This window comes from Sinocyclocheilus anshuiensis, unplaced genomic scaffold (genome assembly GCF_001515605.1).
Source record: "Sinocyclocheilus anshuiensis isolate Anshui unplaced genomic scaffold, SAMN03320099.WGS_v1.1 scaffold788, whole genome shotgun sequence".
NCBI lineage: Eukaryota > Metazoa > Chordata > Actinopteri > Cypriniformes > Cyprinidae > Sinocyclocheilus > Sinocyclocheilus anshuiensis.
The window spans coordinates 350,811-378,403 of record NW_015558586.1 but is presented as its reverse complement, the minus strand read 5'-3'; the positions used below and the strand labels follow the sequence as shown (position 1 = coordinate 378,403).

At 36.5% G+C, this 27,593-nt stretch overlaps 2 protein-coding genes across 2 annotated transcripts in view; one reads left to right on the top strand and one right to left on the bottom strand.

Moving 5' to 3' along the window:
- Positions 1 to 680: 680 nt before the first annotated feature.
- On the top strand, positions 681 to 4,406 carry LOC107679883 (alpha-2-macroglobulin receptor-associated protein-like). The gene is made up of 8 exons (XM_016475600.1): positions 681 to 959; positions 1,171 to 1,315; positions 1,536 to 1,666; positions 1,786 to 1,906; positions 2,481 to 2,636; positions 2,718 to 2,800; positions 2,969 to 3,145; positions 3,265 to 4,406. The coding sequence occupies exons 1-8, from the start codon at positions 798 to 800 to the stop codon at positions 3,331 to 3,333; spliced, it is 1,044 nt and encodes a 347-aa protein (XP_016331086.1). The 5' UTR covers positions 681 to 797; the 3' UTR covers positions 3,334 to 4,406.
- A 1,324-nt stretch (positions 4,407 to 5,730) lies between these two features.
- Positions 5,731 to 27,593, bottom strand: part of LOC107679881 (protein Dok-7-like) — a 24,839-nt gene continuing 2,976 nt past the window's right edge. Inside the window, exons 4-11 of the mRNA XM_016475599.1 lie at positions 20,871 to 21,071; positions 17,047 to 17,166; positions 13,676 to 13,783; positions 11,082 to 11,893; positions 9,218 to 9,275; positions 7,423 to 7,503; positions 7,171 to 7,317; positions 5,731 to 5,940 (exon numbers count right to left, since the gene is read on the bottom strand). Coding sequence (XP_016331085.1) covers positions 5,801 to 5,940; positions 7,171 to 7,317; positions 7,423 to 7,503; positions 9,218 to 9,275; positions 11,082 to 11,893; positions 13,676 to 13,783; positions 17,047 to 17,166; positions 20,871 to 21,071 — 1,667 coding nt within the window. The 3' untranslated portion in view covers positions 5,731 to 5,800. The remainder of the gene's footprint in view (positions 5,941 to 7,170; positions 7,318 to 7,422; positions 7,504 to 9,217; positions 9,276 to 11,081; positions 11,894 to 13,675; positions 13,784 to 17,046; positions 17,167 to 20,870; positions 21,072 to 27,593) is intronic.

Genomic DNA, 27,593 nt, shown 5'->3' with positions numbered 1-27,593 from the left:
GCCTTCCTTGAACAGTTATGTTCACGATTTCTGATTTACTTAAGGTATACTGCGTGAGGGGGGCTGTGATTGGATGATGACAGGTATCGGTGATCATTCTCAAGTGATCAGCACTGCTGCTGTTGTATCAGTTAGAGGTTAGATCAGCGTAGGATGCCTTATAAAAGAAAGTCATCCCACTTCTCTACGTCTACTAGCCTACTATCATCGCTTGGATTACAGCGCCGCGCCTTCTTTTTGAACGTGATTTTTCTCAGGCGTGAGGAGAGGGCGGAATATTTGACTATAGCACTTATATTTCTTTGCACTGATTGGCTATTAACTGTCAGCAGCTGTGTCAACCAATGCATTAGGAGAATACAGCAAACATAAATGAAAAGAAACGAAGTTGCTTGTCAGGTTTTCCTAACAAGCAACCATATTTTATAAAATAAACCCCAAAAAAAACGCAACCCGCGACCCGGGATTTTTTCACGCAACTTTACAAAAAAAGAAGCCCAAAGCCGCGTATAATACGTGGACTTGGCAACTCTGTCTAAGCCCGCGTTGTTACTAGGTAACGAGCAAGCAGCTCTGTGTGGGATTTGAAGTCTTTAAACGTCCAGTCACTCGCTCCAAAGCGCGAATGTCTAAGTAATTTAAAACTACAAGGCCCATGATGCAATGCGCAGCTGGACGTTCAGGCACGTGAACGTTATATGATTCTCGTAGCGCTTCCTGAATAGCGCTGCAGATGCTCTAGAAAACATTACACACTTTCATACCTTTTGTAACTAATTTGCTTCTTGAGTGTCAAAATGAAAATGCAGATTCTATTTTTGCTTGCTTTGTTTGTTGTCGGAGCAATGGGTGGGAAGTACTCGAAAGAAATGAATGAACAAAAGGCATCTGATAAAAACAACAATCAGGTGGAATTCAGGATTGCCAAACTAAATCAGGTTTGGGAAAAGGCGATAAGAGTAAGTAATGTGACAGATTAAAAATATACAATATATTATAAATATACAATAATTCATTTTGGTCAGTGTTATGGGATATTCTGCTTGTCCTTCTTTTATCATTGTGTTTAAATCTCTGTACTATAGTATTTCATGACTGCACAGGTTTTATAACATGGCTTCTTTTGAACATTATAACGTGTATAACTGTCCATCACCATATCTGCTTCAGATGCAGCATGCACCGGTGCGACTCTCAGAACTCCACAGTGACTTGAAGATCCAAGAGAAAGATGAACTTCAGTGGAAAAAACTGAAAGCAGGAGGGATGGATGAGGATGGAGAGAGAGAAGCCAAGCTCAGACGCAATTTTAATAGTAGGATTTGACTGTTTTTGTGGCATATGATATTCAAAGAACTCATAAAAAAGCTTGACAAACAGTTTTCTTTCATTTGTTGACATATTTCCTATTGCTACTGGAAGCTGGGACAGGACATATTAAAGAGAAAATGCTATTGTTTTTATGATATGGAGCACACTGGTAACTAAAATGACTACATCTTTCATATAATAAATATCTTTGTTTGTTTGCACAGTTATTTTAGCAAAGTATGGAATGGATGGGAAAAAAGACACCCGGACACTGGACAGCAACAGACTGAAAGATCATGATGTTAAAGAGGGAGACACATTTGATGACCCAAGGCTGGACAAGCTGTGGAACAAGGTAACTGATGGGATGAAACAACTACTAGAGTGTGAACGTGTAACTAATTTGCAGGTTTACAGATGTGTTCACTTATTACTAACTTTGCTTAAATGTTCTCTTCAACCTTTGATCCTCAGGCTAAGACTTCTGGAAAGTTCTCTGACGAGGAGCTCCAGACCTTGCAGAGAGAATTCCAGCACCACAAAGACAAAATCAATGAGTACAACATTGTCATGGACACTGTCAGCCGGACAGAAGGTTAGAGTTTAGTGCCAAGATGTCACGTAGGATCTGTAATAGTATTAAGTTCTAAGAATATAAAAGATCCCTGAAAGGCTATATGAGGCAAGACTATTTCTAATAAGTTTTTTTTTTTTGCCAGGTTAATTATATACTGTAGTATGATGCATAACTAATCACAACTGCTCCCCCGAAAACATAGCAGCATGGTCACACCTCTGTTGTTTAAATCAAGTTGGTTTAACAATAAAGGACTTACATTAATGATGTCAAATGCAAGTGGTAGAGTAAAAGCTGCTAATTAATTGTTTTGAGAACATAATCAATATCAGGTTATTGTCGTTTCTGGGATGTTGCTGTAACGAACATGGCATCTAAGGACAAATTCAGTGTTTTTATTCCGTCGTTTTGCTTCAAAGTTTAATTCATTGGTAATAACGGAACTTGCGACCATAGTTAGCTAACGATGCTTTTGGGAAGTTTAATAATGGGGCTGTTTAAATTCCAACCTCCTGAGCAGATTCTCACAATCTTTTTCTTCAAATTTCAGATCCTGCTGAATAAATGTCTCTTGCGCTGTTCTTTCCATCAGAGATCCATAAGAATGTAATCAGTCCTCTGGAGGGTGACATGAAGGAACATGTTCTCCATCAGAAACACTCAGATCTGAAGCAGAGGATGAGGAACCTGAACCAGGGCTTTGAACGACTCCGCAAGATCACCCATGAGGGTTACAGTGCTGACAGTGGTGGGGACCTTCGCTAAGGTTGAATTCATGTTTCATAAATGAATTGCCGCATGACTTTCTAATGCTCGTTGTCTGTGGCAGAATTTAAGGAGCCACGAGTCATAGAACTTTGGGAGATGGCAAAAAGATCAAATCTCAGTGAAGACGAACTTGACTCTCTTAAAGTAAGCTTCGCTTATGTCGTAACATGAATACCATTCAGATTATTACTGCACAGCCAAATTACTGCTAAATATTGCATTTCAGTTTTATTTTAATATGCTTGGCTTTACATTGGTATAAAGATTATTTTCAAAATTCCGGAAGTTTCGTTTTTTTCTTCTCTCATTTAGGAGGAACTTGGACACTTTGAAACAAAGGTGGAGAAGCACCAGCACTATCAGGAGCAGCTGGAACTGTCTCATCAGAAACTGAAGCATGTGGAGGCCCTGGGAGACAAAGATCACATCATGAGAAACAAAGAGAAATACAACACTCTTGCTGAGAAAGCACGAGAAATGGGATACAAGGTAGAGCTGCAAACTGGGTTTTAGAATAACAACTTTTTTGGTTACTGTACTTTGTGGATTTTCTGGTTATTGCACTTTGTGGATTTGTAATAACCCTATCACACTTTTTTTTTCTTTAGATGAAGAAACACTTGCAGGACTTGACGAATAAGATTCCCCGAAATGGATTGCAACACAATGAACTTTGAATACCATTTTTGTCACGATGACAGCACTACTGTTAGCTATAACTGTTCAGAGGTCACACATGAGGTATTCCAAAATGTTATCCAACACAGATGGGCCAGGGTTATAAAGGTAGGGCATATTGTACATGAATTTAACATTTCCTTTGGGAAGCCAGAGTACATGATAATTTTTTGAAACTGTACTGAGCAGTGATGAGTTCTGCTTTTGTTGGTTATTTCCCGTTTTGTTTGTGCAGCAAGCTGATTTAGCCAAAACGCTGATGCATGTTGTTCATGTACTATTAATTTTGGCCACATTGGTTTGTGGCTCAATTATTTAATAAAAGTTGCTAAACAACAAATGCACAATTAAATATGTGTAGCATCCCACAAACATGGGTGCAAAAGAATTCAACATTCCTCCACAACATGAGCACAAAGAATAACTTTACACATGAAAAAAAAAAAAGCTCTCTAGGGTTTTCAGTATAAAGTTAAAGCTTCCATTTTTTTTTTCTTCCTTAAACCCGTCCTGAACATCCTAAGATTTAAACTGAATAATACCCGTTCATGAACAACAGTGCTACCCCTGTACAGGCGTGATTTATATTAGGATAATAGCACAACCTGACAGATTGAGGAAAATGGTGTGCTTCAGTGAAAAAGGCTAAAAAGGCTGGAGTGTAATGGAGAAAGCCAAAAAAGAAAAAAAAAGCCAAGCCGGATTTGGCAAGGCAGACCTTGAGTCAACTATGATATTGACTGAATCTCTAAATCGCATTGGATACAAAGCCCATCACCATGATTGACAAGTGTTGTCCCAAGGTAGACTTGAATCAACAACATCACTGTTTAAACAGTTCCATCAGTAAGACGTTTGAGATTTGTCATAAAAATTCTAATATAAACTGCACTAATTCTTTCCAATTCTACTGTTATTACTAACTAGTTTGTGATTTAAAATCCTCATATTCATAAAAATATGGTAATCCAGCATTGTAATGAATTATAATGAACGTGATCTCCATAAATAATAGGATCGCTTTTGTACAAGTCCATATTCTACACTTTTCATAATAAAACAAACTTCCAAAGCCTTGTGTTTTCTATGATGTCAAATGGTTGCTATGCTGAGCTGTAGACAATTGCATCAAGCATTTAAGGACGAGCAACGCTAGTCACTGATGTATCACTTTTATTACTACTGTTGTAGTCAACATAGAAATTTCTGAAAATATTTGAAAAAAAAGTTTATGAAATATTTCAGTGTGTAAATGTACAGAACAAAATTGGTCACCAATTAAAGTATATATTTACAGTCAACAGTTGTTGCATTTGGGATCTGCTTTCAGATTTATAACCTTTTAATTCCACGTGAATTTTAACCATGGAAAATACATTTGTACACAAAGCTGCACATAATATACAATGCAGCAATAAACTTAAAGGGATAGTTCATCCAAAATGAACATTTCCTTGTGATAAACTCACTCTCAAGCCTCATTTACAAAGTTTTAAATATGGATATTCTTCTTACACAAATGCATCGATTCGCTTCAGGGGGCCTTTATTAACCCCCCATAGCGGTGTAGCATATTTTATAATAGATGGATGCACTTTTTTGGGCTTTAAAATCTGGACCACGATTCACTGCCATTATAAAGCTTGGAAGAGCCAGGCCATTTTTTAATATAACTCTGATTGTATTCGTCTGAAAGAAGAAAGTCATATACACCTAGGACGGCTTGAGGGTGAGTAAATCATAGGGTAATTTTCATTTTTGGTTGAACTATCCCTTTAACATTATACTGTGCAGCAGCAGTTCTCAACTGAAAGCCCAACAAAGTCCAACCCAATTTTCAAAGGCCCTCCAATATTTTTCAGTTTATATCTTGGTTGTATCTATTCTTTTCCTATTTTAATTTAGAGTTAGATCTTTTTATTATATTAACAATATATTTAAGTCATACTGAGGCCCCCAAAGTGGACCTTGGACCCTATGTTGAGAACCACTGATATACAGTGGAGTCTGAACGTCTGAGAGACCACTACCAAAAATTATTCTAATATGCATTTCTCTAACAAACATTTTTTCAGCATAACAATTTGAGTTAAAAGTTGAATTGAAAAAAAGGTATATGAATTGAAGAATTTCTTAACATTTGCTCTGTGTCTTTGTTGCTTTAAAAATTACAAATGGTATTTGATCTGCATGAACACCAAAAGTTTGTGTAAAACATGATGATGCATGTTTTGTGCTTCAGTGGATGCAAGAACATTATTAAAAGTTGTTTTCAAAAATGTGCTCACAATTCACAAAAGTGATTTAAAATATGACACCATCTTAAAATGTTATATTAAATATATACCCATTATAAACATTTTCATCTAACATTTTTAAAATGCACAAACCCAGTTTAAAAGGGGGGGAAAAAAATCTATATTTCCAATGTAGTCTCAGACGTTTTGACTCCACTTCATTATATTTTCAGGTGAGTGTTCCTCTCCTCTTCTGTTCTAGTTCCTGTAGTCTCTCCTCTCGGCCCTGTGCATGCTGGGCTCCCACCCTCTGTGCTGTCCGAGTCGCAGTGATGTCAATGTGGGCGTATTTAGTGCTGGTGCCTGCCGCTGTTCATAAACACACACAAAAGCCAATGTATTTAACAACTTTATTTATTTATTTTATGTGCAATGCCCTTTTAATATTTTAGAATAATCTAAACACAGCTGGATGGTCATTTGTTTTCAAACCCAAAACAGCAAGAACTGTAGATACTAATAGTTTAAAATACCGTTCAAAAGTTTGGGAGCAGTAAGATTTTTTAATTCACAGAAATAAATTTGATTTAATTCGTGTATTCACAAGGATGCATACATTACAGACTTAGGCTATACATTGTTGCAAAAAAACTTATATTTCAAATAATTGCTCTTTTTATTCATGAAAAATCTTTGGAAAAAAGGTATCAGTTTTCACAAAAAACATTAAGCAGCACAACTGTTTTTAACTTTGATAATTACTTGAGCAGCAAATCGGCATTAGAATGATTTCTGAAGGATCATTGTTACATTGAGGACTGGAGTAATGATGCTGAAAATTCAGCTTTGCCATCACAGGAATAAATGACATACAGTATCTTCAATTTTATTAAAAGAAAAGTTACTTTTAATTGTAATAATCTTTTACAATATCACTGTTTTTACTGCATTTTTGATTAAAGCTGCAGTCTGTAAGTTTTGCCTCTTTTTCGCCATCTCTGTTTGAAAACATGGAATTGCAGCTGTTTGCGGAATTATCTTCCTTGCGTGGGTTGTGAGTCGGCACGGCTCCAGCGCGAATGAATCTAATGTTTTGAGGAGTATGTGGCAGTCAGTCACCACACCGGTGTGGATATTTTAGCTCATATCACTCTCCAGTCACTGATGATTGTCGTTTCGACCTTTCTGGATTACAATCAGCCATTTATTCAGCTGTGAGAAAAGGCTATAAACGATCCGTCACCTGCAGCATCCTCACAGGCAATACAGCATACTAGCCGGGACAACTTCTTTATGTTTACATATGTGACGTAATGACGCAGTGCCAAGCTTGAATTTCCCGCCAAAACCTACCCGTACCACTCAAATTAGAAAACTTTATTACAAGCTTTCCGTTGTGAATCGAGCTAAAGTAAGGTGATAGCTTTGAACACTGGCTGGTTATGTACTTGCTCAAATATTGATTTCGGATCATTTTTAACCAAAAAAAGACTGCAGCTTTAAATAAATGCCGTTTTGGTGCGCATAAGTCACCTTTTTCAGGTTGCAGCCATGATCAAATATGTGTAGTAGCCTATAAATGAGAGGAACACAGTGTACCTCTGACAGTGTGGCTTGACTCTGGACGGTCCTGCAGATCTAACTCCATATAGTGCAGCTGGCGTTTAGATGTAGGACTGATGGGGATATTCACATAGTTAACAGAATCACCTTGAAGTTTGTCGATAACTGTCAGTCCTGCCTCTCCTGCAAGACCAAAACACAAACCCGATTCATGCACCAATGAAACCGAGCGAAAGAAATGCAGTGATCAGATGGCGATATACTATCTAAGAGGGGCATCTCAATTACCATATTCTCCAGCTCTGAACTGTGGCCACCTGGATGTATCAGTCATAAATGCCATCTGCTCATAATTGCCTTTTGGATCAGCTGAGAAGGACAAAAAAAACAAGAATGAATCACAAGTAAGCCATTCATTTAGAATCAAAACACACCGGGCTTCATTTATGCTCAGATATCATTAAATTGTAAATCAGCAGAAAACAATCTGACTTGGCATATTGCACACACAAACATAAGATATCCAGTGACAACAAAGCATCATAATTTCTCCTCATGGTTACTATGTTTAACTATAACATGTCGATGCTGAGGCTAGAATCACTTTATCAGTCGATACAGACATGGAGGTCTGGTTGAAAGTTTCATGTACTTAGGGACGAGAAAGGCATGATGCATTTCCTGTTGAAATAACATAAAAGTATCGTTACCTGACTGAAGGACAGTCTTCAGAGGCCTTAACCATCATTATCATTTCAAATCCAGAGGCCTCATTTATAAAATGTTGCGCAGAAACCATCCCAAATTTGATATTTCGATCATCTCTCAAATATGTGTATGTGTGATTCATAGAATGAATGTACAGTACACACAGAAAACGCACGTACGCCTCTATTTCAGATGTGACATCTATGAATCGCAAATGATGCAATCAAAAAGACTATAGAATACCCTCTTAAAGGGACTTTAGCGCAACTGAATGGTTTCAGCTCTCTGCCTTGTAAACGACTCTTAATTAATGCCCTTAACATATAAAAGATCACCAGTCATCATCAGCAGAACAGCGAGCTGCAAGAACGGCTTACATTTCTAAAAACCTGCAGAACTCCGACAAGAAAAAGTGTGTGTAAAGGACGTCCTCTGTAAAGGACAGCAGGGATTTAAAAAGTCCTGTTTTTTTGTTGTTTTTTTAAATAAAAAGACATGAATAGACATGAAAAGGCAAGACAGTGGGATTTTTGCTTTAATCACAAATCAGTTTTTTCAAAAAAATGTATACCAAACTTTATATAAAGAATGTTATGAAAGATATTTAAAAAAAAATATTTATGCAAAATGTGTTTAAAATGGCCATAAATGTGTTTTCCCATTATATACAATGTATCTATAAACTGTATCTAATTTGCATATGAATGTGTTTTTGGGGCAACATAGAATGAAAAAATAAGTGTAGTAATGGGAGTAATAATTGGCAAGATTTTCATAATAATATCTAATATTTCATAGGAATATTGTTATATCATTTTTTCCTTATTCATTTGTTGTGTCTCCCAAAATGTGTAATACGCTTTAAGTCCTGGTGTCCTCTACAGCATTACAGTCCAGTCTTGGTATCCAGACATGTATAAAATCAATGTCCTGTTTCATAACAGAAAGTCATATTTTGATTTGAAACCTCATAACATTTTTCTGAGATGTTGATTTATGACAAACAAATCGAAAATTAATCAGATTTAAATGATTATTACAAAATAGTATCATATTTCCATAAGAGTGTTAAATTTGATCACTAAATTAATGTTGCTCATTTTTAAAGACCAAGGAGAGGGAGCGGTCATGGTGAAACATCCAATCTTTTGGTATCTCTGAAAAGCCCTGAGTGTGCTCTGTACAGGACATCTAGACAAAACTGTGACATGTAAGGTCTCAGAGAAATCGCTAAAAAATAATGTCCTCTACAGAGGACAAAACTCCATTGCTGGTAGTCAGGAGGATATGATTTAAGCACACGCACACTCTAAGATCAAATCTGAGCATACGCACACTTTATAAATGAGGCCCTTTAAAACTGTATGATGCTCACCGTCAGACTTCTGCTCCTCAGAACTGCTTCTCATCTCACACCTGCTCCTCTCCTCCACCTACAAGAAACACAGAAGTGATTCAGAAATCCCAAAGCAGCAGCAGCAGACTTGTTTAATGATGCATTTATTTTCTTTAATTGACTAAACCAGCTATTTCTGCTTCTTCTGCTGTTGTACATCACCAGCATTTTTCAAAATCACTGTTGAACTAAACAAATGTGGCAATATATTATCGGACCATATTTCTTACCGCTTTAGCTGTTGCTGTTGTTACTTCTTTAAATAAAATTTTACAACTAGCATTGACTGACTACACCAACACCTAGTACAAGCCTGAAGATGTGCTTCTGGCCACAATAAGCAACTGAAAATGTACCACTATTGTACAAAAAAGTATTGAATGCTTTAAGCCACTGTGCTGAGAGTGAAATGTTTTTCAGTGTGAAATATTGATTGCCCTGAACAGAAAAACGTTAGGATGTTTGGTCAAAGCAGCTTGTTTTAATAGCTTTTTATTGCATTCTCAGATCAACTGAGAGCGTGTGGCGAGATGACAAACACATTTAAATTCATTCTGCAAACTGGTTGTGCCTCCCCAATGATGCATCAACGTGATGGCTGAGCATGATCCAGAGACACAGACGGCTGGAACAGTCTTTGGATTTGTGCTGGAACGCTGGATTCTGTGATTAGAGGAGTGCATAACGAAAAACTGATGCTCAATCAACACTGCCCTGATCTGTTGCAGAAGTCTGATTTTGTTGGTAAAGTTTTAGTCCAAATCTAGAGAACAGTTTGTCCGCATACTTTGACAAAAGATGCATTTAGGCTCATAGAATAGCTGAGCAGTTATCCGGTTTAATCAAAGCAAATTTGTTTGGGAGTAATAGGCTTCACTGATTTGCATTGTTTGCTGTGTAATTTCTTTACATCCAAGTTCACTAGGTTTCCATAGGCATATGGAGGCTAACAGGTTATTTATAAAGACCATTAGGAGCATTTCAGTAAATAATTTAACCTTTCTGGTTCCAATTCCAATTATAAATGTTACAAAAGACTTCTATTGCAAATAAATGCTGTTCTTCTGAACTTTCTATTCATTAAAGAATCCTGAAAAACGCATCAGGGTATCCACAAAAATACTAAGCAGCACAACTGTTTTTAACATTGATAAGAAGAAATTTGTATTGAGCACTAAATTAGCATATTGGAATGATTTCTGAAGGATCATGTGACACTACAGTCTGGAGTAATGGTTGGTTAAAAAAATAAAAAAAAAGTTAGCTTTTCCAACACAGAAATAAATTACATTTTAAAATATATTAAAATAGAAAACAGTTATTTTAAATTGCAATAAAAATTTCACAATGTTATTATATTATATGGTATGGTACTTATAATACAACGGTATTATACTTATGATTAAATAAGCACTGCAGCATTGGTGGGCATATCTTTCAAAAACATTTTAAAAAAACTGACAAAATGTGTCTGTTGTCATATTAAGAACCAGTCAGTAACTACATTGTCAGAACCAAAACTACACTGATTTAAATTTGTTAAAACTAAATAAGAGCAGACTTGGAGTCATTCATTCTGGGATTTGCCTACACTGGTTGCGCTATACGTTTTTTTATTCAGTAAAAAGAATCAGTTTACATGAATCATTATTTCTGAAATTGGACTACGCCGGTCTGCTTCATGCAGTTGATTCTGTAGGGGTTTAGCTTAATAAGTAACACAGAAACTCTTAAAAGGTACTTTTAGTGTGGTGTTCCATCCAAATCTGCTGAAAAAAATGCGTGAACCGCTCACAAAAAGACACCAAGAGCAGAAAATCAACAAGAAAACAAATCTTGTTACCTTTTCTCCCCCACAGTCAAGACAGATGGCGGGCTGTAATTGCAGTGTAGTGGAACCTTCGAGGGGCGCTGCTCCTTCCCCAACCCAGTTGAATCTCTGTGGGACAGTTTGTTTGAGGGTGGCATTTGCAAGGATGCCCTCTTGTCCCAGAGCTCCACATTCAGGCCTCTGTCCCTGGCTTGCAGCAGTCAAAAACTGCTCCTGATGTTGTAGGAGCCTGCGGGGGATGTCGTAATGCTGCAGAGGTGGAGTGGGTACCTGGTACATTTGAGCAGCCTCTCTGAGTGGACACACACACGGTTTGTGCTCAGGAATTAGTGGAATTGTTCGTACTGGAGTGTTGATAAGGGAGATAGAGTTTGAATTGGGGTTTTGAGGGAGGCTTGTTAAGGATCCAAATTCATCAGTCTCTCCATGCCCAATATCCATACTACCAGTGTAGGAGGAGAAGCTTCCAGAATAAGAAGAGTGGCTTCCGGTGGCAATACCGCTGTCTGTTGAGCTCTGGCGTCCCGCCTCTTGAAGGCCTCTGGGGTGAGGAGGCTTGGATGGGGGACGGAGCCCTCCCATCATTGCTCCATATAGACGCTCGTCACTGGACGTGCTGACAGAACAGGCTGTACTCTTAGATCCCGCAACCGCTAACAGGGAAGATGATGATGATGGTTCGACAGGGGTGGGGTGTCTGACTGGCTCAGGCCATATCGCCAGGCGGCTGCCCAGGCTGTTATCAGAATGGCTGGTCTCAGAGGAGGAGCTGGAGATGCTCCGATCATCTCCTGCCAAGGAGGCGCCATAACTGAAGGTGGAGGCTGACCAATTATGACAAAGAGAGGATTGGATTAACAAATGATTGCCTGGAAACTGGCTTCTTGTTAGCAATGTACATGAATTTCAACAAGGTAGTGACACAAAAAACAATAACGATTTCAGTTATATAATGATGTTTGGTGATTTTTTGTGTGGAACACAAAGGAGAACTTTTAAAGAGTCTTTGTGCTGCATTTTATAATGTCTGTAAAGTCTTTTAAAGGGATAGTTCACCCAAAAATGAAAATTCTGTCATTAATTACTCACCCTCATGTTCTTCCAAACCCGTAAGACCTCCGTTCATCTTCGGAACACAAATTAAGGTATTTTTGATGAATTCTGAGAGCTCTCTGACCCTCCCATAGACAGCAATGTAATTACCACGATCAAGGTCCAGAAACGTAGCAAGGAGATCGGTAAAATAATCTATGTGACATCAGGGGTTCAACCGTAATTTTAATCAAATCAAAATGTAAACAACGTAGAAAACGTATCAGCGTGACGGCAGCTGACACAGAACAGCATACGCTGTTTACATTCAGTGGATACTCTCCACTGGAGGAGACGAATTGTTGAATAAAGTCATTATTTTTGTTTTCTCTGCGTACAAAAAGTATTCTCGTAGCTTCGTAAAATTATGGTTGAACCCCTGATGTCACATTAATTATTTTACCGATCTCCTTGCTACATTTCTGGACCTTGATCGTGGTAATTACATTGCTGTCTATGGGAGGGTCAGAGAGCTCTCAGAATTCATCAAAAATATCTTAATTTGTGTTCCGAAGATGAACAGGGGTCTTAGGGGTTTAGAACGACATGAGGGTGAGTAATTAATGACAGAATTTTCATTTTTGGGTGAACTAACCCTTTAAAGCCATATGATCTGCGAGACAGACTGAACTTTACATCTATCACTACATGTTTTTCTGGAAAACTTTATTCTGATTGGCTGCATTCTGAGGTCAAGTATTTTTGAATGAACAATATGTTGGGCCTGACAACCAACATGGCTGGTTTCATGTCTTTTGTATCACTTTGTGCTCCCTTTCTTTTTTATATGATAAAATAAGGTAACACTTTAGTTTAGGGACCAATTCTCAGTATTAACTAGTTGCTTATTAGCATGCCTTTTATTAACATATTTACTGTTTATTAGTACTTACAAAGCACATATTCTGCATGACCATATTCTTCTTCTCTAATCCTACCCAATACCTAAACTTAACAACTACCTTACTAACTATCAATAAGCAGCAAATTAGTTGCTAATGGCGAGAATTGGACCTTAAAATAAAGCGTGACATAAAATAATGCAATATTTCTTCTATGCTTATTTACTTATCTGGTAAACAGATTCAAAATAAGCGGTAGTATAAAGTCAGCCAGTCATCAAATAAATCTCTTCAGGATGAAGTTTCAGACTTTAGTTTGACTACATTCTCCCTTACAAAACCTTGCCCTTTGACATATAGCGATAATAGCAAATAACGACTTCAATTTCCGCCTTTTTTCACACAAAACATTTGAGTGGCTTTTATGATCCTTTTATGTTGCTTTTATGGTCCTTTTGGAGCTTGACAGACATTATGTACTGTTGCTGTACAGAATATGTAAAGATTCTTAAAAAATTACTATTTTGTGATCCACTAAAACTAGAATGGCATGAAGATGCATAAATTATGACAGACATTAATTTATGGATGAAAGGTTATTTACAAAAACCTTTTATTTGAATAAAACAGCCTCCTCTGTGTGTATATTTCATGTTTGGCTTCTTGTATTACCTGCACTGCTGTGGTGACTACAAACGGACAGCATACTGAGTCGTTTCTCTAGCTCACAAGCCTCCTTGCTAATCCTGTCTTCTATAGATGATGGGTTAGCACTGGGGTCTATGGATACAGAATCTCATAAAATTTTAATTAAACTAATACAGTAAACATTCATCATTCATACGCACATGCGCCAGCATATATCCTTATGATCACACAAACATGCACCAGACAAAACTGATTTGTCTCTGAACATTAAGTCATATATAATCCATCACTGTTGTATCACTGTCTCTGCTGGCAGAATTACTGGAGCCACTGGCCACATTTATCAATTTCTACTGGTACATCTCAGACACAGCCTCACAGCAATAATCTCTGACACAAGCACTCACACACATGTATACACTCTCACACACGGAATGCTTTGAGACCTCCTTTTGAATATGGCAGAAGGTTGGTAAACATTCTCCCTCACAATAGAATAAATCAGGACACTGAACACAAAGTGCTTAAATGAGACAATAAATCAGTCAGGGGAGAACTCGAAGAAGACACAACTGGAATTAAAAAAAAGAGCAAAGAAACAGTAGAATATAGCATAGAAAAGTCGATATGGAGGCATAAAGACACAGACTTTGCACAGTTTAGTGGTAGATATTTTTGGAATCTTTTTAGCATGAAAAAGTCAATTTTAAGCTGGTCTAACAGTGCAACAAGCATTCAAGCAATGCTACGGGCAACAAATAGACTGAAAAAAATCTATATTTCACATGCAAGCAAAAACAAAATTGCAAGTTGCTTCTATACAGCAGTTCTTTAAACAACTGCAGAATATATTTGTGTTAAAATACTTATTAGACAGTTTGAATAAGCTGCTCATTTTTGTGCATGTGCAGCTGAAGAACAGTACTGAGAATGTGAAGATAAAAAGCTAAAACAGCATTTGCTTTTTGCATATTTAAAGAGGTTTGTCATTATACAATTTATCTGCTCTGTGAAATTCCTCTGCAGAAAACAGAATAAAGTGATAAGCTGAAACAGAAGAGTAACTTGGCTATCAATAACCTGTACACCTTATTTATCACTGGCAAACTCTTGCACAACCTTCATTGAATGTCAAATGTTAAAATACATCAAGTGCACTTAATTAATGACACTTAATGACAGCCAGAACAACTGCTCTGGCATCTCAGTATGATGGACGACAGATGAGAACTTAATGTAATGTGGCATTACATTAATCTGAGAATTCAAAGAATGTGTTGTCATAAACATAAAAGTAAACCAACTTTAAGGCTTTTGATTTATATATTTATATTTTCCTACAACAATCATTGAGAAAAATAAATGCTGGAAAAGTTTTCAACATGATTACAAAGCAAGCTACTATCATCGCCATCATCAAAACTGTGCTGAAAATGATTGTGTTGTCTTCGTTGTTGGTCCACAGAGAAATACAGAAAGATCTTTACCAATTTTGAATAATCATATTTTTAAGGCTGTGGTACACAACATCAATGTAATGAAAGGGGAAAAAACAACACCTGTCAAAACACAAGTCCGCCCAGTATAGATCACCTCTGTAAATGGGTCTATGTAAATGAGTAGTCATTTAGCACGCACTTTTTTCCAAAGCAACACAGTACATTTATTACAAGGAACAGCCCTGGAGCAGCCTGAGCATAATATTGAAGCTTCGCGGATCAATCTTTGTAGGTTTGAACTATCCTACACGCTCTCTGACTATGTAGAAAGCCATTTTAACTACGGCTGTGCTAATTTTAGCAATGAACCACAGAAAAGCTTTAAGCCACTTCATATCCATATCCTTCGTACATGTTACAGACCGTGTGTCAGCTCTCCACAGGTTTCTCTTCACAGAAATCAGAAATCATGGCAGCACACAACCTTTCTGCTAGACTGTATCATTTTAGCTCAATATCACTGGCTCAGCAGCTCAATTAAATGATTCTCTGTGTTTCAGTGTGACGGGTTGATCTATAAAATGATATGTCAAACTCATTAAGGTTTAATATACTATTATGCTTACATGGTAAATCTATCAATAAACTAAATGTGAATCTTACATTGATTTTCAGGACAAAAATTCAGTATTCGGGAAGTCATGTGAGGTTCCATTAAAAAGATATGCACCACACAGATATTATTATCCTCCGTCAAGATGGCGCCATTGAGTGCCTAGATTCAAAAAGTGACTGCCATTACAAAGTAAGACTTGTTGAAGTTCATTAAACTTAATGAATATCATTTACTATGGCATCCTGCTACAGCTACATGTAAAAATCTGCCAGTGCCTTTTCAGTAATAAAAATATTACTTTATAACTACTGATAACTGTGACACAGTCACAGAATTTGCCTAATGAAAATAACAGGACAAATGTGCAATTGCTACGTAAGTTTGTTTAATGTGTTATACAAGTTTTTTTTTTTTTTTTACTAATTTGAGTAAGTGTACTACACTTCATAATTAATTATGAAATCTGAAACTAGGGACATAAATTCATTATACAGTTTCAGAATAATTTATTACCTCTCATGTTCAGTTTGGGGCCTCAGAGACTCAGGAATATTTTAACAACTCAAAAACATATTTAAAGGGGTCATTGAGGTAGATATGTGGGGGCGTGTTAGAACGAGCCGTTTTAGGGGGGCGTGGCAGAGTCTTAACTTTGATAAAGATCTATGCACAATCAGCTTGTAACACTCCAAAGAGAAAGGAAAACTTGAAATCGCATCATATGACCCCTTTAACATCAAACTGACTTTTAAATATGAGAGCTGATTATGAACAAATTTTCAATTTGATAACATGTTTCAAATGCCTTGTCACATTAAAAATGTTACATTACAGTATGTTGGAGATCTCAGGGAATCCAATTTTAAAACATCAAATAATGCAATGCTTTTTTACATCATAAAATGCTGAATCAGTTAATTTTTTATTGTTTATTTTAATTTCACATTTCTGAGAAGTGCATGCCTACTGCTTGGCAGATATTCAAAAATATAATATATGATATACTGGGTTTTAATTAGATCAAAAAAGTCTCTAAATTAAAATGAAAGGAAAATAAAAGGCTAATTTAAAAAATATTATTATTATTTCATATACATAATTGGAGTCTCTGGGACTCCAAACACTGAACCAGTAGTCAATCTGAGCAGAACATGGGTGTTCTGGGAGAGATAACGAGAGAGAGGGAAACTTGACACCACATATCAATCATACATAGAGCTTAGACACAGATATGCGCACACAGCTGACAGCTCACGCACATCAAGCTAATGAGGACATGGCAACTTTGAAATCTTTGAACTGAGATCTTACATCACACACCTCCACAAATATGAACTCACCTGGCAGGACTGGACGCAGTCCAAACGGCCCCCTGCTTGGCGATATGCCACGAACGATGCAATCGAACAAAAAACTGATCTGTTCTCCTTCTGCACATGCAAGGAAGAAAACACCAGCCCCTATAGAGACAGAGAGAAGAGAAATAGCTTGAGCCTGTTTTATTCAAAAGACATAATGCACCGAATTCAGATTGATATTAATTGTCCATAGCACTGAATAGAAGATTAGTTTCAGTAATGACCACACGATTATTACAAATGGGGAACATCAAGCTATTCCTCTGAGCAGATGAGAACATTCACATTTCACTGATTCAGAATAAATGAATTATATAGACTAATTCAAGACAATGGAACCAAGAAAAATGGTATGAGTTCATACATCATAAATGTATCAGACATTCAAAGTTTATTGTAAAGGGTAATTGTCTGAAGCAATGTTTTATCACTAAAGACTGATCATTTTTGTTTATATGTGCTGTGGAACTCTTTATCTCTTGGAGATAAGAAAAAATTAATTAAACTTTATTTTTGCACTTTTAATTGAGCATCATTTATTATTTATGAAATAAGAGGAGGATTGTGTACCATGAAAATCTGCTCCATACAAACATCAATAGCATCTACAAAGCCTGCAACACCTTTCAAACTAAAACAAGTGCTGGCAAAAGCATGGCTGAATGTTACTAAAAAAAAACATAAGCTATTAAAGAGCCTTGAGGCTTCAAGTACAATGGGAAGAGTGGGGTAACAAATGCCTTACTTGCTGCAAGATGCATTAATGATTCATCCACAGTCAGATTATGACTGTTTTTCTTTGTAGGACATGATGAGGAAAGAGTCTTTCATGGAGGTAAATATAGTCCTGTCAAATCCCTCAGAGTCACTGTGGAGACGGTGGGCAGTATAGGAGTGACAGTCCTTTATAAAAATAACCATAACACCCTTAGCTCTTGGTTTCATAATTCATAAACACACTGGCAGGCTATTAATACTTGAGACATGTGGCCATGTCTGTGGCTATTTACCATGTCCAAATTTTAAGATAATAAAAAGGCCTACATCTGCTTTTTTTATAGTTAAGCTACAGTGTTTTTCACCTTCACCATTCATTAAAAATCGGGAAAAAATCTTGCAAAAAAATCCTGTCCCACAATGCAAAGCGGTTCACCTTTCATTTCCAGCATTACAAATTAATTGTTTTTATATTTTCTTGACTTTTTAATGTGCCAGATGTTTTATAACTTCATGCAACTTCTGTTTGAAACATTTATCACTGCATAATGCATTGTTTCACATATTTAAAAAAAGCGTAAGCCATATATTATGCAGTGTTCAATAAAAGAAGCCAGTATTACAGTCTGAACATGTATTTTCTAATTGCCTACACTTTAAGAATTTTTTATGCAGTATATAAAGTTGTATAACTAATGTATGGCTCACGTACAACAACTCTAATCAGGTTAAGCTCAAACACTTTCAGAAGCTTGTAATTAGAATCGCATTGTCAGTTTCAACTTGTTTTAAATCTCATGACATGTTTTTTCATTGTTGATGCCAGCCAAATTGTTTACACGAATGCCCTACCTGACAGCAGGGAAACCAGTGATCTACAATCTGTCCAAGTCTGTTGACAAACTAAGCCAGTGAACATACTCACACACATTCACTCTCTGAAATCAAATGAGACAGCTGACACGCTCACTAATTGCACTGCCAGTATGTGTTTTGTCACCGCATGTGGCCTGTGACATTGAATCGCGCTAGAAACAGCAACAAGGCCATATTTTAAATTTAATTCACTCTGTCCCAGAGCAACCAACTGCTGAATTACACTAATGGCAGTAGGAGGGACATGACCTCTGTGTGGTTGTCTAACTGGAATGAGGTGAAGCACTGGCTAACAGATATATGCTCCAGACAAAGTAATTATTTCACTGTGTGTATCTAAATGTGAACTTGGCTGTCTTAGTATGCATTTTCATATCTGTTTTTATGGATTTCCATACATTTTCAGAATGTATAAGCTATTACACTGCAAAAAAAGGCTTTTCTTACTTCTAAAAAATTATTGTCTTGTTTTCAGAAAAAACATGTCTCAATTAAGCGAGTTTTTGCTTGAAACAAGCGAAATAATCTGCCAATGGGGTAAGCAAAATCATCTTTTTTTCTGTTTGAAATAAGATTATTTTGCTTACCCCATTGGCAGATTATTTTGCTTGTTCTAAGCAACAACAAAAAAACACTTAATATTGACTAGTTCTTCCTGAAAACAAGACAATAATTTTTACTTCTCTAAAAAATAGAATTTTTAGATATTTTGGCTGAAAACAAGACAAAAAATCGAAGTAAGAAACACATTTTTTTGCAGTGTAGTAGTGGATTTAATCTGCAGATCTTTTGCTTCACATTTTCTGCACTGGTTTTGAAGGAACATTTCTACATTTTAAATTACACAGATGCTAATTGGTATGGTATCTGCAAACATCAAATGTAAAAATTAATTAAAAAAAAAAAAGATTTGTGTGAATTAATTATTAATATTTTAAATAAATATTTATTGTTTTTTTATTTTTGCATATATCTTAATATAATATTTAAATATTGTTAGATTTTCTTTATATAAAATTATATGTAACATTATTTTAATATTACATTTAACATATTTAAAAAAAATCTAAAATCTTATATATATATATACTATATACTATATATATATTATATATATATACACATACATACACACATATATACACATATATATATACTGTATGTATATATATATATATATATATATTAACATTATTTAATTTCAATATTAATATTTAAATAGTAGAAATTAGTATGAACGTGCATGGAACGTGTAACCTTCTAAATGATCTAAATTATTTTGAAAGTGTAACTTTTCTAAATGATTGAGTTATTTTTGTGATTTACAGCTTTTTGTGAATTTCTGCAGGTGTAGATTTTGTGCAGAACCAGACGTGACTTATGTTGCACTAAATGTACTACTACAGCAATGAGAGGTACGTTTGGAGTCTGGTGTCTGATTTGAGCACCCCTGCCCCCTCAAGTTCCTCCACTTGGCAGGAGACCTTTCACATGCCGCCTCACCATCTAAACACATAAAACTGCCCAGAGTTCCCTGCATAGCGCATTCAGACAGCATCTAACAAACACCCTGAATACCATTAGAAGTGACAGATTAATTACCCTGATTATAACTGCGATAAAACACACTTTTTCTGTTGTGACATGGCTGTCATTGTAAGGAAGTTTCATATAAGATGGAGCATTAAAGCCGCTGAAGCTACAGAACAGCTGCAGCTGGATTTGCCAGAGAGGCAGCTGGTGGGTTTCACTGGTGCTAACGCAACATCTTATACTGAAGCACATCACACATTACCACAATCTGTGTGTGGGTGCACAAAAGTAATGTGTACTGATTCTGTAAGTATGGGGGAGCGAGAAAATGAGAGAGGGAGGGGAGGGGGGGAGAAAGACTGAGTGTGAGTTTATCTGATTTTCACATTTACTATTGGCAAACACCTCTGTGCTACTTCCACCACAGGGAATATCACTAAGACTAAGTGAAAAAAAGGCAGAGAAGGAGACAACTTTGTACAAAAACAAGCTACACATTCAACGCAATCATCAAGGGATTCTTCTCAATGAATAAAAAGCCGTAATCTGCCAAAATAAAATGAGAGAGATGTCCAAGAATCTCTTCGCATCTCAGAAAGATCAAGTGACAAATGAGAAATTCAACAAAGAGCAAAAAAGAACAGCACTGGATGAACAAAAGAACAACAACATGAACTTACAGTAGCCACATCGTGTCCCTCCCTCAAAGACAAATCCATTAGGAACGGCACCATATCGTCTTAAGTCTGACAGTTTCCATTGGCCGATGACAGTTGGAGGGAGGTCTCTGGCGATGACAAGCAAGTTGTTGCACAAATGCAGCGAGGCAGGGCCACTTTCTACTTTGGTGCCAGGCTGGATGTTGACGTTGAACCTGTGGACTGAAAGAGAGACAAGTTTAAGAGGAGCTTATTATCTTTCAAATTAGAGCATGTCGACTGCAATCAAAGCAAAGCAGTTGTTCTCAAGACATTCTGGAAAGGCCTAATTTCATCCCGTCAGCTATAAGGACACAGTACTTTGCATTTAAAAATCCAAAAACGTATCTTTTAAAAATCTAAAACTTAAGATTTTTTTTTTGTATCTGTATAATACTACAGTTTTAGTACATTTCTTAATTCATATTTTAAATAAATGCAGTAGATGAATTTAATAATATGACTCGTAATCCGATATTCTTCTCATCACATTTTCTTTGTACCAAGAGGTAACAGCAGCATATCAAATTGGAAACTACCAAAAATACATTTAAACTACAGCGTGAGTAATGAACAGGGTTTTCTAGTTTTTTATGAACACTAGTGAAAATGTTGTTAAAATAAGTTTGATTCAGATTTAATCTGCCAATGAATCATTAAGATGAATTTATTTCAAATAACTGACTCGAGAGGTCATCATAATCAAATCGAACTACATTATGAATTGCAAGCAGGTTTTACATTTTGTAAAAGAAAAACTTTTTTTTTTACTTTATTTTATTGATAATACATTTGAAAGACCATGAGATGAATTGACACAATTTCCCTGATATTTCTAGACAGTCTGTGGAAGTCCTAAATAGATCATCAGTGCATTTTTATAGGCTGGATATTTATTTTGTCTTTTTTTGGCACCCACAGCTTTGTAAATGTATTAGGAAATTTATTTCAAGTTCAATACATAATTTATGGGCCTGATTAACCAACACAGGTGTGAATAAAGACTCCAAATCATTAGGAAAAATACTACAATTTATCATAATAGAGACAAGTAATCAATACAAACCTAGCAAGTATAATTAATGATACAGCTTGTATGCATATGTGTGCGTATCTTGCATCAGCAATTGGATTCATGTCATTTTTACTTCATAAATCCTATTCCATTGCATACCTTGTCACATGTAATACACACAATCATCATATGATATTTATACGCAGGGCTCGCAAAATCGCTAGCCCGACGTCCCGGGGCTATATTGTGTTTTCCAGTCGGGCTACCAAACTGTATCACTGCCCTGCCCGACGGGCTATCTTGAATAGTAATATAAAATCCCTTCCTTGATTCGCGTTGTTCACTCGCTTGTAGGGGTGAAACGGATCATAGTTTATCCTTTACACGTGTTTCTAAGTCTTACCGATTTAAACATTCAAGCGTTTTAAACCATTCATGCGCATTGAGAATTCAGTTCGGTGCTCGCACGCACACGCTCAAAGCGAGCACATATAGAGCGGCGTTTCAGGCAGAGCACGAACACAGAATTGATTCCTCTTTCGCTTGAATGGACACATACACGCAAAATTATCTCAAAACAACTATCTCGGCAAGTATTATATTGGATCCGTGCATTCGGTCTTAAAGGGGCAGCAGCCTATAAATACCTGCTGTTTAAGCGCCACCTGCTGTCAGAGAGTGACATTTGCGTCTCATTCAGTCCGTCTGCTGTTTTTGTTTCGGTCAGATTTATGTAGTATCACAAAGCCAAAGTCAGACCATTTTGTTTTTGTTACAAATTTTACAATCTAAATAACATATGCAGCATATTTGTTTGGATCGTGATTAAAATACACAGACAAAACCTTAGTTCTTTATTATTTAAGTAACACTTATTATTTAAAGAACAATTTGCTACTTCGATACCACAGCAAAAACTAGTAACATATAGCGATTCACTCAACTCACGATGTGATATGATTCACGATACTGATTTCACAATACAATTTTCTCACAATTTCTTTTTTAACAAAATGAGATTTAAGACAGATTTTTAAAAAGGTTTCCTTTAGTTATTTCTCAGACCAAAGGGCTGCACATTACTTTGTGAAATTGAAAATGTAAAACAATATACTAACTCAGGGACGCGGGAAGTAAGGGTGCTGAGGGGGCTGCAGCACCCCCTGTTTTCACATAGTTGCAAATGCAACGCCAGGTTTGTTCATTTAAATTTATTCAGTTTTAGCATTTAATAATTTATTTGTAATGATCTCTGAAATGTAAATTGTAAGTGTGCTATAATAAACCCATGTTTATCTTTATAAACATGATTAATTTTACTTGTGATGTTTTCTATATGAGATGATAGAAATCCCCCCCCAACACGGACACACACAGCACCCCCAACCGAAAGCATCTTCCCGTGCCCCTGTACTAACTTGAAATTTTAAAACAAATCCCAAATCAAATAAATAAATAATACAACTAAAAGAAATTTCTCCATGCAAGTAAACCATATGTTTTTTTGCTCATCTGAAAAATGATACGATCTATGACTCAAAATGTGACATGATAATGTAATATAATCCAAACCATGAGATTTGTGATCCATTGCACCCCTACTCTCTTGACTTGTTATTTGAAGAAAAAATTCTATATATTTTATCCGGGCTAGTTAAATTCATTTTTGGGCTACCAAAATCTGAAGAATGCCTGCCCGAAGGGCTACCAGGGATTTTGAAATTTTGCGAGCCCTGTATAGGATTTATCAACTTAGCAAACGCTCTCACATTTCTATTGATGGTCAACCAAAGCTAGGCACTGATGCATCAGTCATGAGCAACTTGCTACAGAACAGTATGTTAAGGTAGTTTAGAAGGAAACTAATAAGAGTAACAGAGCAGAATGAAACATCAGCACCATCTATCATCGTTCTGATTGCCTAAAAGCAAAACAAATAAACAAACAAACATGGGACCTGAAAATCAAGGAGGCATCAGAGCGAACACAACACATGCATTCAGAATTGTCAGCATAACAGCTGCCAAACAAGAGCTGAAAACAGTTTTTTTATTTATTTTTTTTTTAAAGCAAAGGAGAGAAACATCAGTCATAAACAAGACTATTTCATTGTCATTCAAAGTTTTAGATGCATAAATGGAAATGAAAACTTTCATTTGAAATTACCTCAAGTCATCTGAACCGAGTTCAGAAAAATTAAGCGTTAGCGTTAGTTCTGGCAGGTCACGTGAGTCAAGCTTGCATCAGCTGATTCTCAGCTGATCACATCTACCTATAGGAATACGACACCTATCGCGGCATTTCTACATAAGCTCTATTCAGTATTATTCAGCAGCTTTTCAGCTTGCTCAGGAGTAAATTACCCTCCCCCATCCCCAGCTCCTCCTTTCGCACAGTCAGGACTTGGCTTTCTGATATTCCTTGCTAATCAGACTCCTTTATCTTGAATAAAGTGTTACACTTAAATATCAAGTACATTAATGATATCTGCCTTGTTCTGTTCTGTTAACCCTAGGGGGGTTATTATTGCTGCTCTCCCTGCTCATTCATGACAGGCTGCATGGATGGGCAGGGAGTTTTTTGCCCAGAGCAGAACCATACTGCCAAACCAAACTTTATGCTAAGTATCTATCATTTTGACGATAGTGGTCCTGACAGAACCAGTATTTTTTGTAACCTGGTTAAATCCATAAGCAACTACAAAGGGTATATTTAGGAGCTGGGAAATAAAAGTCAGTGATCCCGAAAAATAACCATGCATTTGTGATTCTCATGTGGATCTTTCAATAATTTTGTAACTTTCTCAGAACCTCTTCTGACTGACCACAGCACTTGTTATCTTGCCAGAGCACAGTGTGTGCAGCTCTTCACAAATATCACAGTTCAGCTCAACTCAATTAAGCGAAGGCCATAGAATGTCACACAGTACTTTCCCACTGTACTAAACACAGAGATGTGAGGGGTCATGAAAGCATGCCACCAGTGGGCTTGGCCTTCAAAGGGGTCACATCTGGCCTTCAAACGGCACGTGAAAACAAACTGAACTGCGGTTGGTCACTTTTCGTGTTGATCTTTCTGCCGAAATGCTCACCTATGCAAGAGTAGGAGGCCTCAGCACAACAGTGTGGTTTTAAAAAATAAGATAACTCAAACCAACGACGAAGATGAATCAATTGCAAATGTCAATCAAGACCTATGGGTGGAGCTTTACAAAGGAAGAGGAACATAAATTCTGCTCTGTAGTGATTTGCTATTTTTGTAATATCTTTATATATAAAAATCTGTTCCATTGCACAAACACAATACTGGAGCTCAGAGTTCCACATCATTACCAACCGTCCCTTGGCATCAAAACATCATCTCCGATACACCAAACAATCTAGCAATTTCTACAACCTTGACACCGTTCAGTGAGCATGCCTCAATGGCAGGGCTGTTTTCACAGTCAGGACTTGGCTTTCTGATATTCCTTGCTAATCAGACTCCTTTATCTTGAATAAAGTGTTACACTTAAATATCAAGTACATTAATGATATCTGCCTTGTTCTGTTCTGTTAACCCTAGGGGGGTTATTATTGCTGCTCTCCCTGCTCATTCATGACAGGCTGCATGGATGGGCAGGGAGTTTTTTGCCCAGAACAGAACCATACCGCCAAACTAAACTTTATGCTAAGTATCTATCATTTTGACGATAGTGGTCCTGACAGAACTATATTTTATGTTTTTTAGTATGTGTTACTCTGTCAAGCGCATGTTCGAGAAAACCCCAAGTGATCTTATAGAGTATCACACATCACAGGGTCCCAATTATAACTTCGCTGCTTTCTCAAAGGGCACGACTTGAGAGTGTATGTGTACATGTGAGAGCAAAAGAGACAGCCGTCTGGGTGTAGGTGTAAGTCTGTACGTGTTTTTCAAGGGTGTCTGGGATTAACAGAGCCAACAGTGATCTTGACTCATATAGTGCTAGGCAAGATCAAACGTTAGCCCCCATGGTCCACCACCTACCCACAATTATTTATGTACTGATTAGATATATTTGCTAGAAATTGCAATAAAACAAATGAAAAACTGAAGAAAATATTTGAAAATAGGTTTATATTATTAAAGGGATAGTTCACCCAAAAATGAAAATTTGATGTTTATCTGCGTAGAAACTGAACAATATTTATATCGTTTTTTACCTCTGATTCACCGCTATGTCCGAACTTTCCTGAGCGCGTTCGTGTCTTCTTCTTCTTGCTTTATGGCAGATCACAGACTTATAAGTGACATCACCTATAGCCTACTGGCGGTTTTAATTTTACATTTCGACTATTTTTTTTCATGTTTTTGATTGTTTCAAATATCAGTATTCAACGTTTTTATGTTAAAAAGGCTTATTTATGCTATTGCAAGCTCATTTTGTAAATCTAAGCTATTCATTTTAATTACAGACAAGTGCAAACTGGGTGCTTAATGCAAATGTAATTGGCCATATTTACAAAATCAGGTGATTATGTTTCGCCCATCTATGCAAATGTCTCTTTATGAATAGAGACAAAAGAACGAGGTTAATCACTGTCTGTCAGTTTATAGTGATCGTGTATATTTGCAAAGACACTAATGAAAGTACATAAAATATTTTTGGTTAAATTCTCATCAAACAAAACAACTTAAGCAAATAGTGTTAAATATATCTAAATTAATTCAAATGTTAGTCTATGTTAGTAACCCTTGTTTTTGTTTAATGTGTTTTATAAATGTTTTGACGTTTTAAGTTTAATTTGGTGCTTTTTTTGATGCTCTGCCATTGATCCCGCCTCGCGGCGATGACGTCATCACTAGCACGCGCTCACTGAGCAGATATAGGTGGTGGTAATGCACTTATAAGTCTGCGATCCGCCGTAAAGCAACAACAAGAAGAAAAAGTGAACGCGCTCAGGACAGTTAGGACATTGCGGTGAATCAGAGGTAAAAAACAATATAAATACTGTTCAGTTTCTTGCACAGACCGATCGTTTCGTGTCTACACATCAATGTATCGTTACGAGCCACAGGGTTTAATTTGTGTTTTTTGTGTATGTTTTTTTGACTCTCAAAGCCGTGATTCCCATTCACTTCCATTATATGACTGACAGACTGCAACGGTTTGAGTTAAAAATCTTTGTTTGTGTTCTACTGAAGAAACAAAGTCACCTACATCTTGGATGCCCTGGGGGTAAGCAGATAAACATCACATTTTCATTTTTGGGTGAACTATTCCTTTAATTTCACCTGTAGGCCTACTGGTGAAAAGAGTGAAAGTAGGTTGCGAACACAGGGACCTGCTCAAAAAAGTTTCCTGCTAAATGACAATGTGAGAGTGAGGGAGCATTCATTCAAAAAAGTGTTGTAGAAATACAATATGTAAAAAGTAAGAATTATGTAAAAATATGTAAGAATTAAAGACTTAACTTAAGACTTAACTTGGCTTAAGACTTAAGAATTAAAAATTAACGTTCATATTAATGCACTAAAATTGTCTGATATATATGTCTTTGTGTGCGTGTGTGTATGTGTGCGCGTGTTTTGGTGTTATTTTTGTCCTTTGGGTCTTGACAACCCTCAGTCACTATGAACGTTGCCATTGGATGGCTATGATATGATTTTTCAAAAAAAAAAAAAAAAAAAGAAATTTTGTGATCCCCAAAAAAAAAAAAACATGCGGG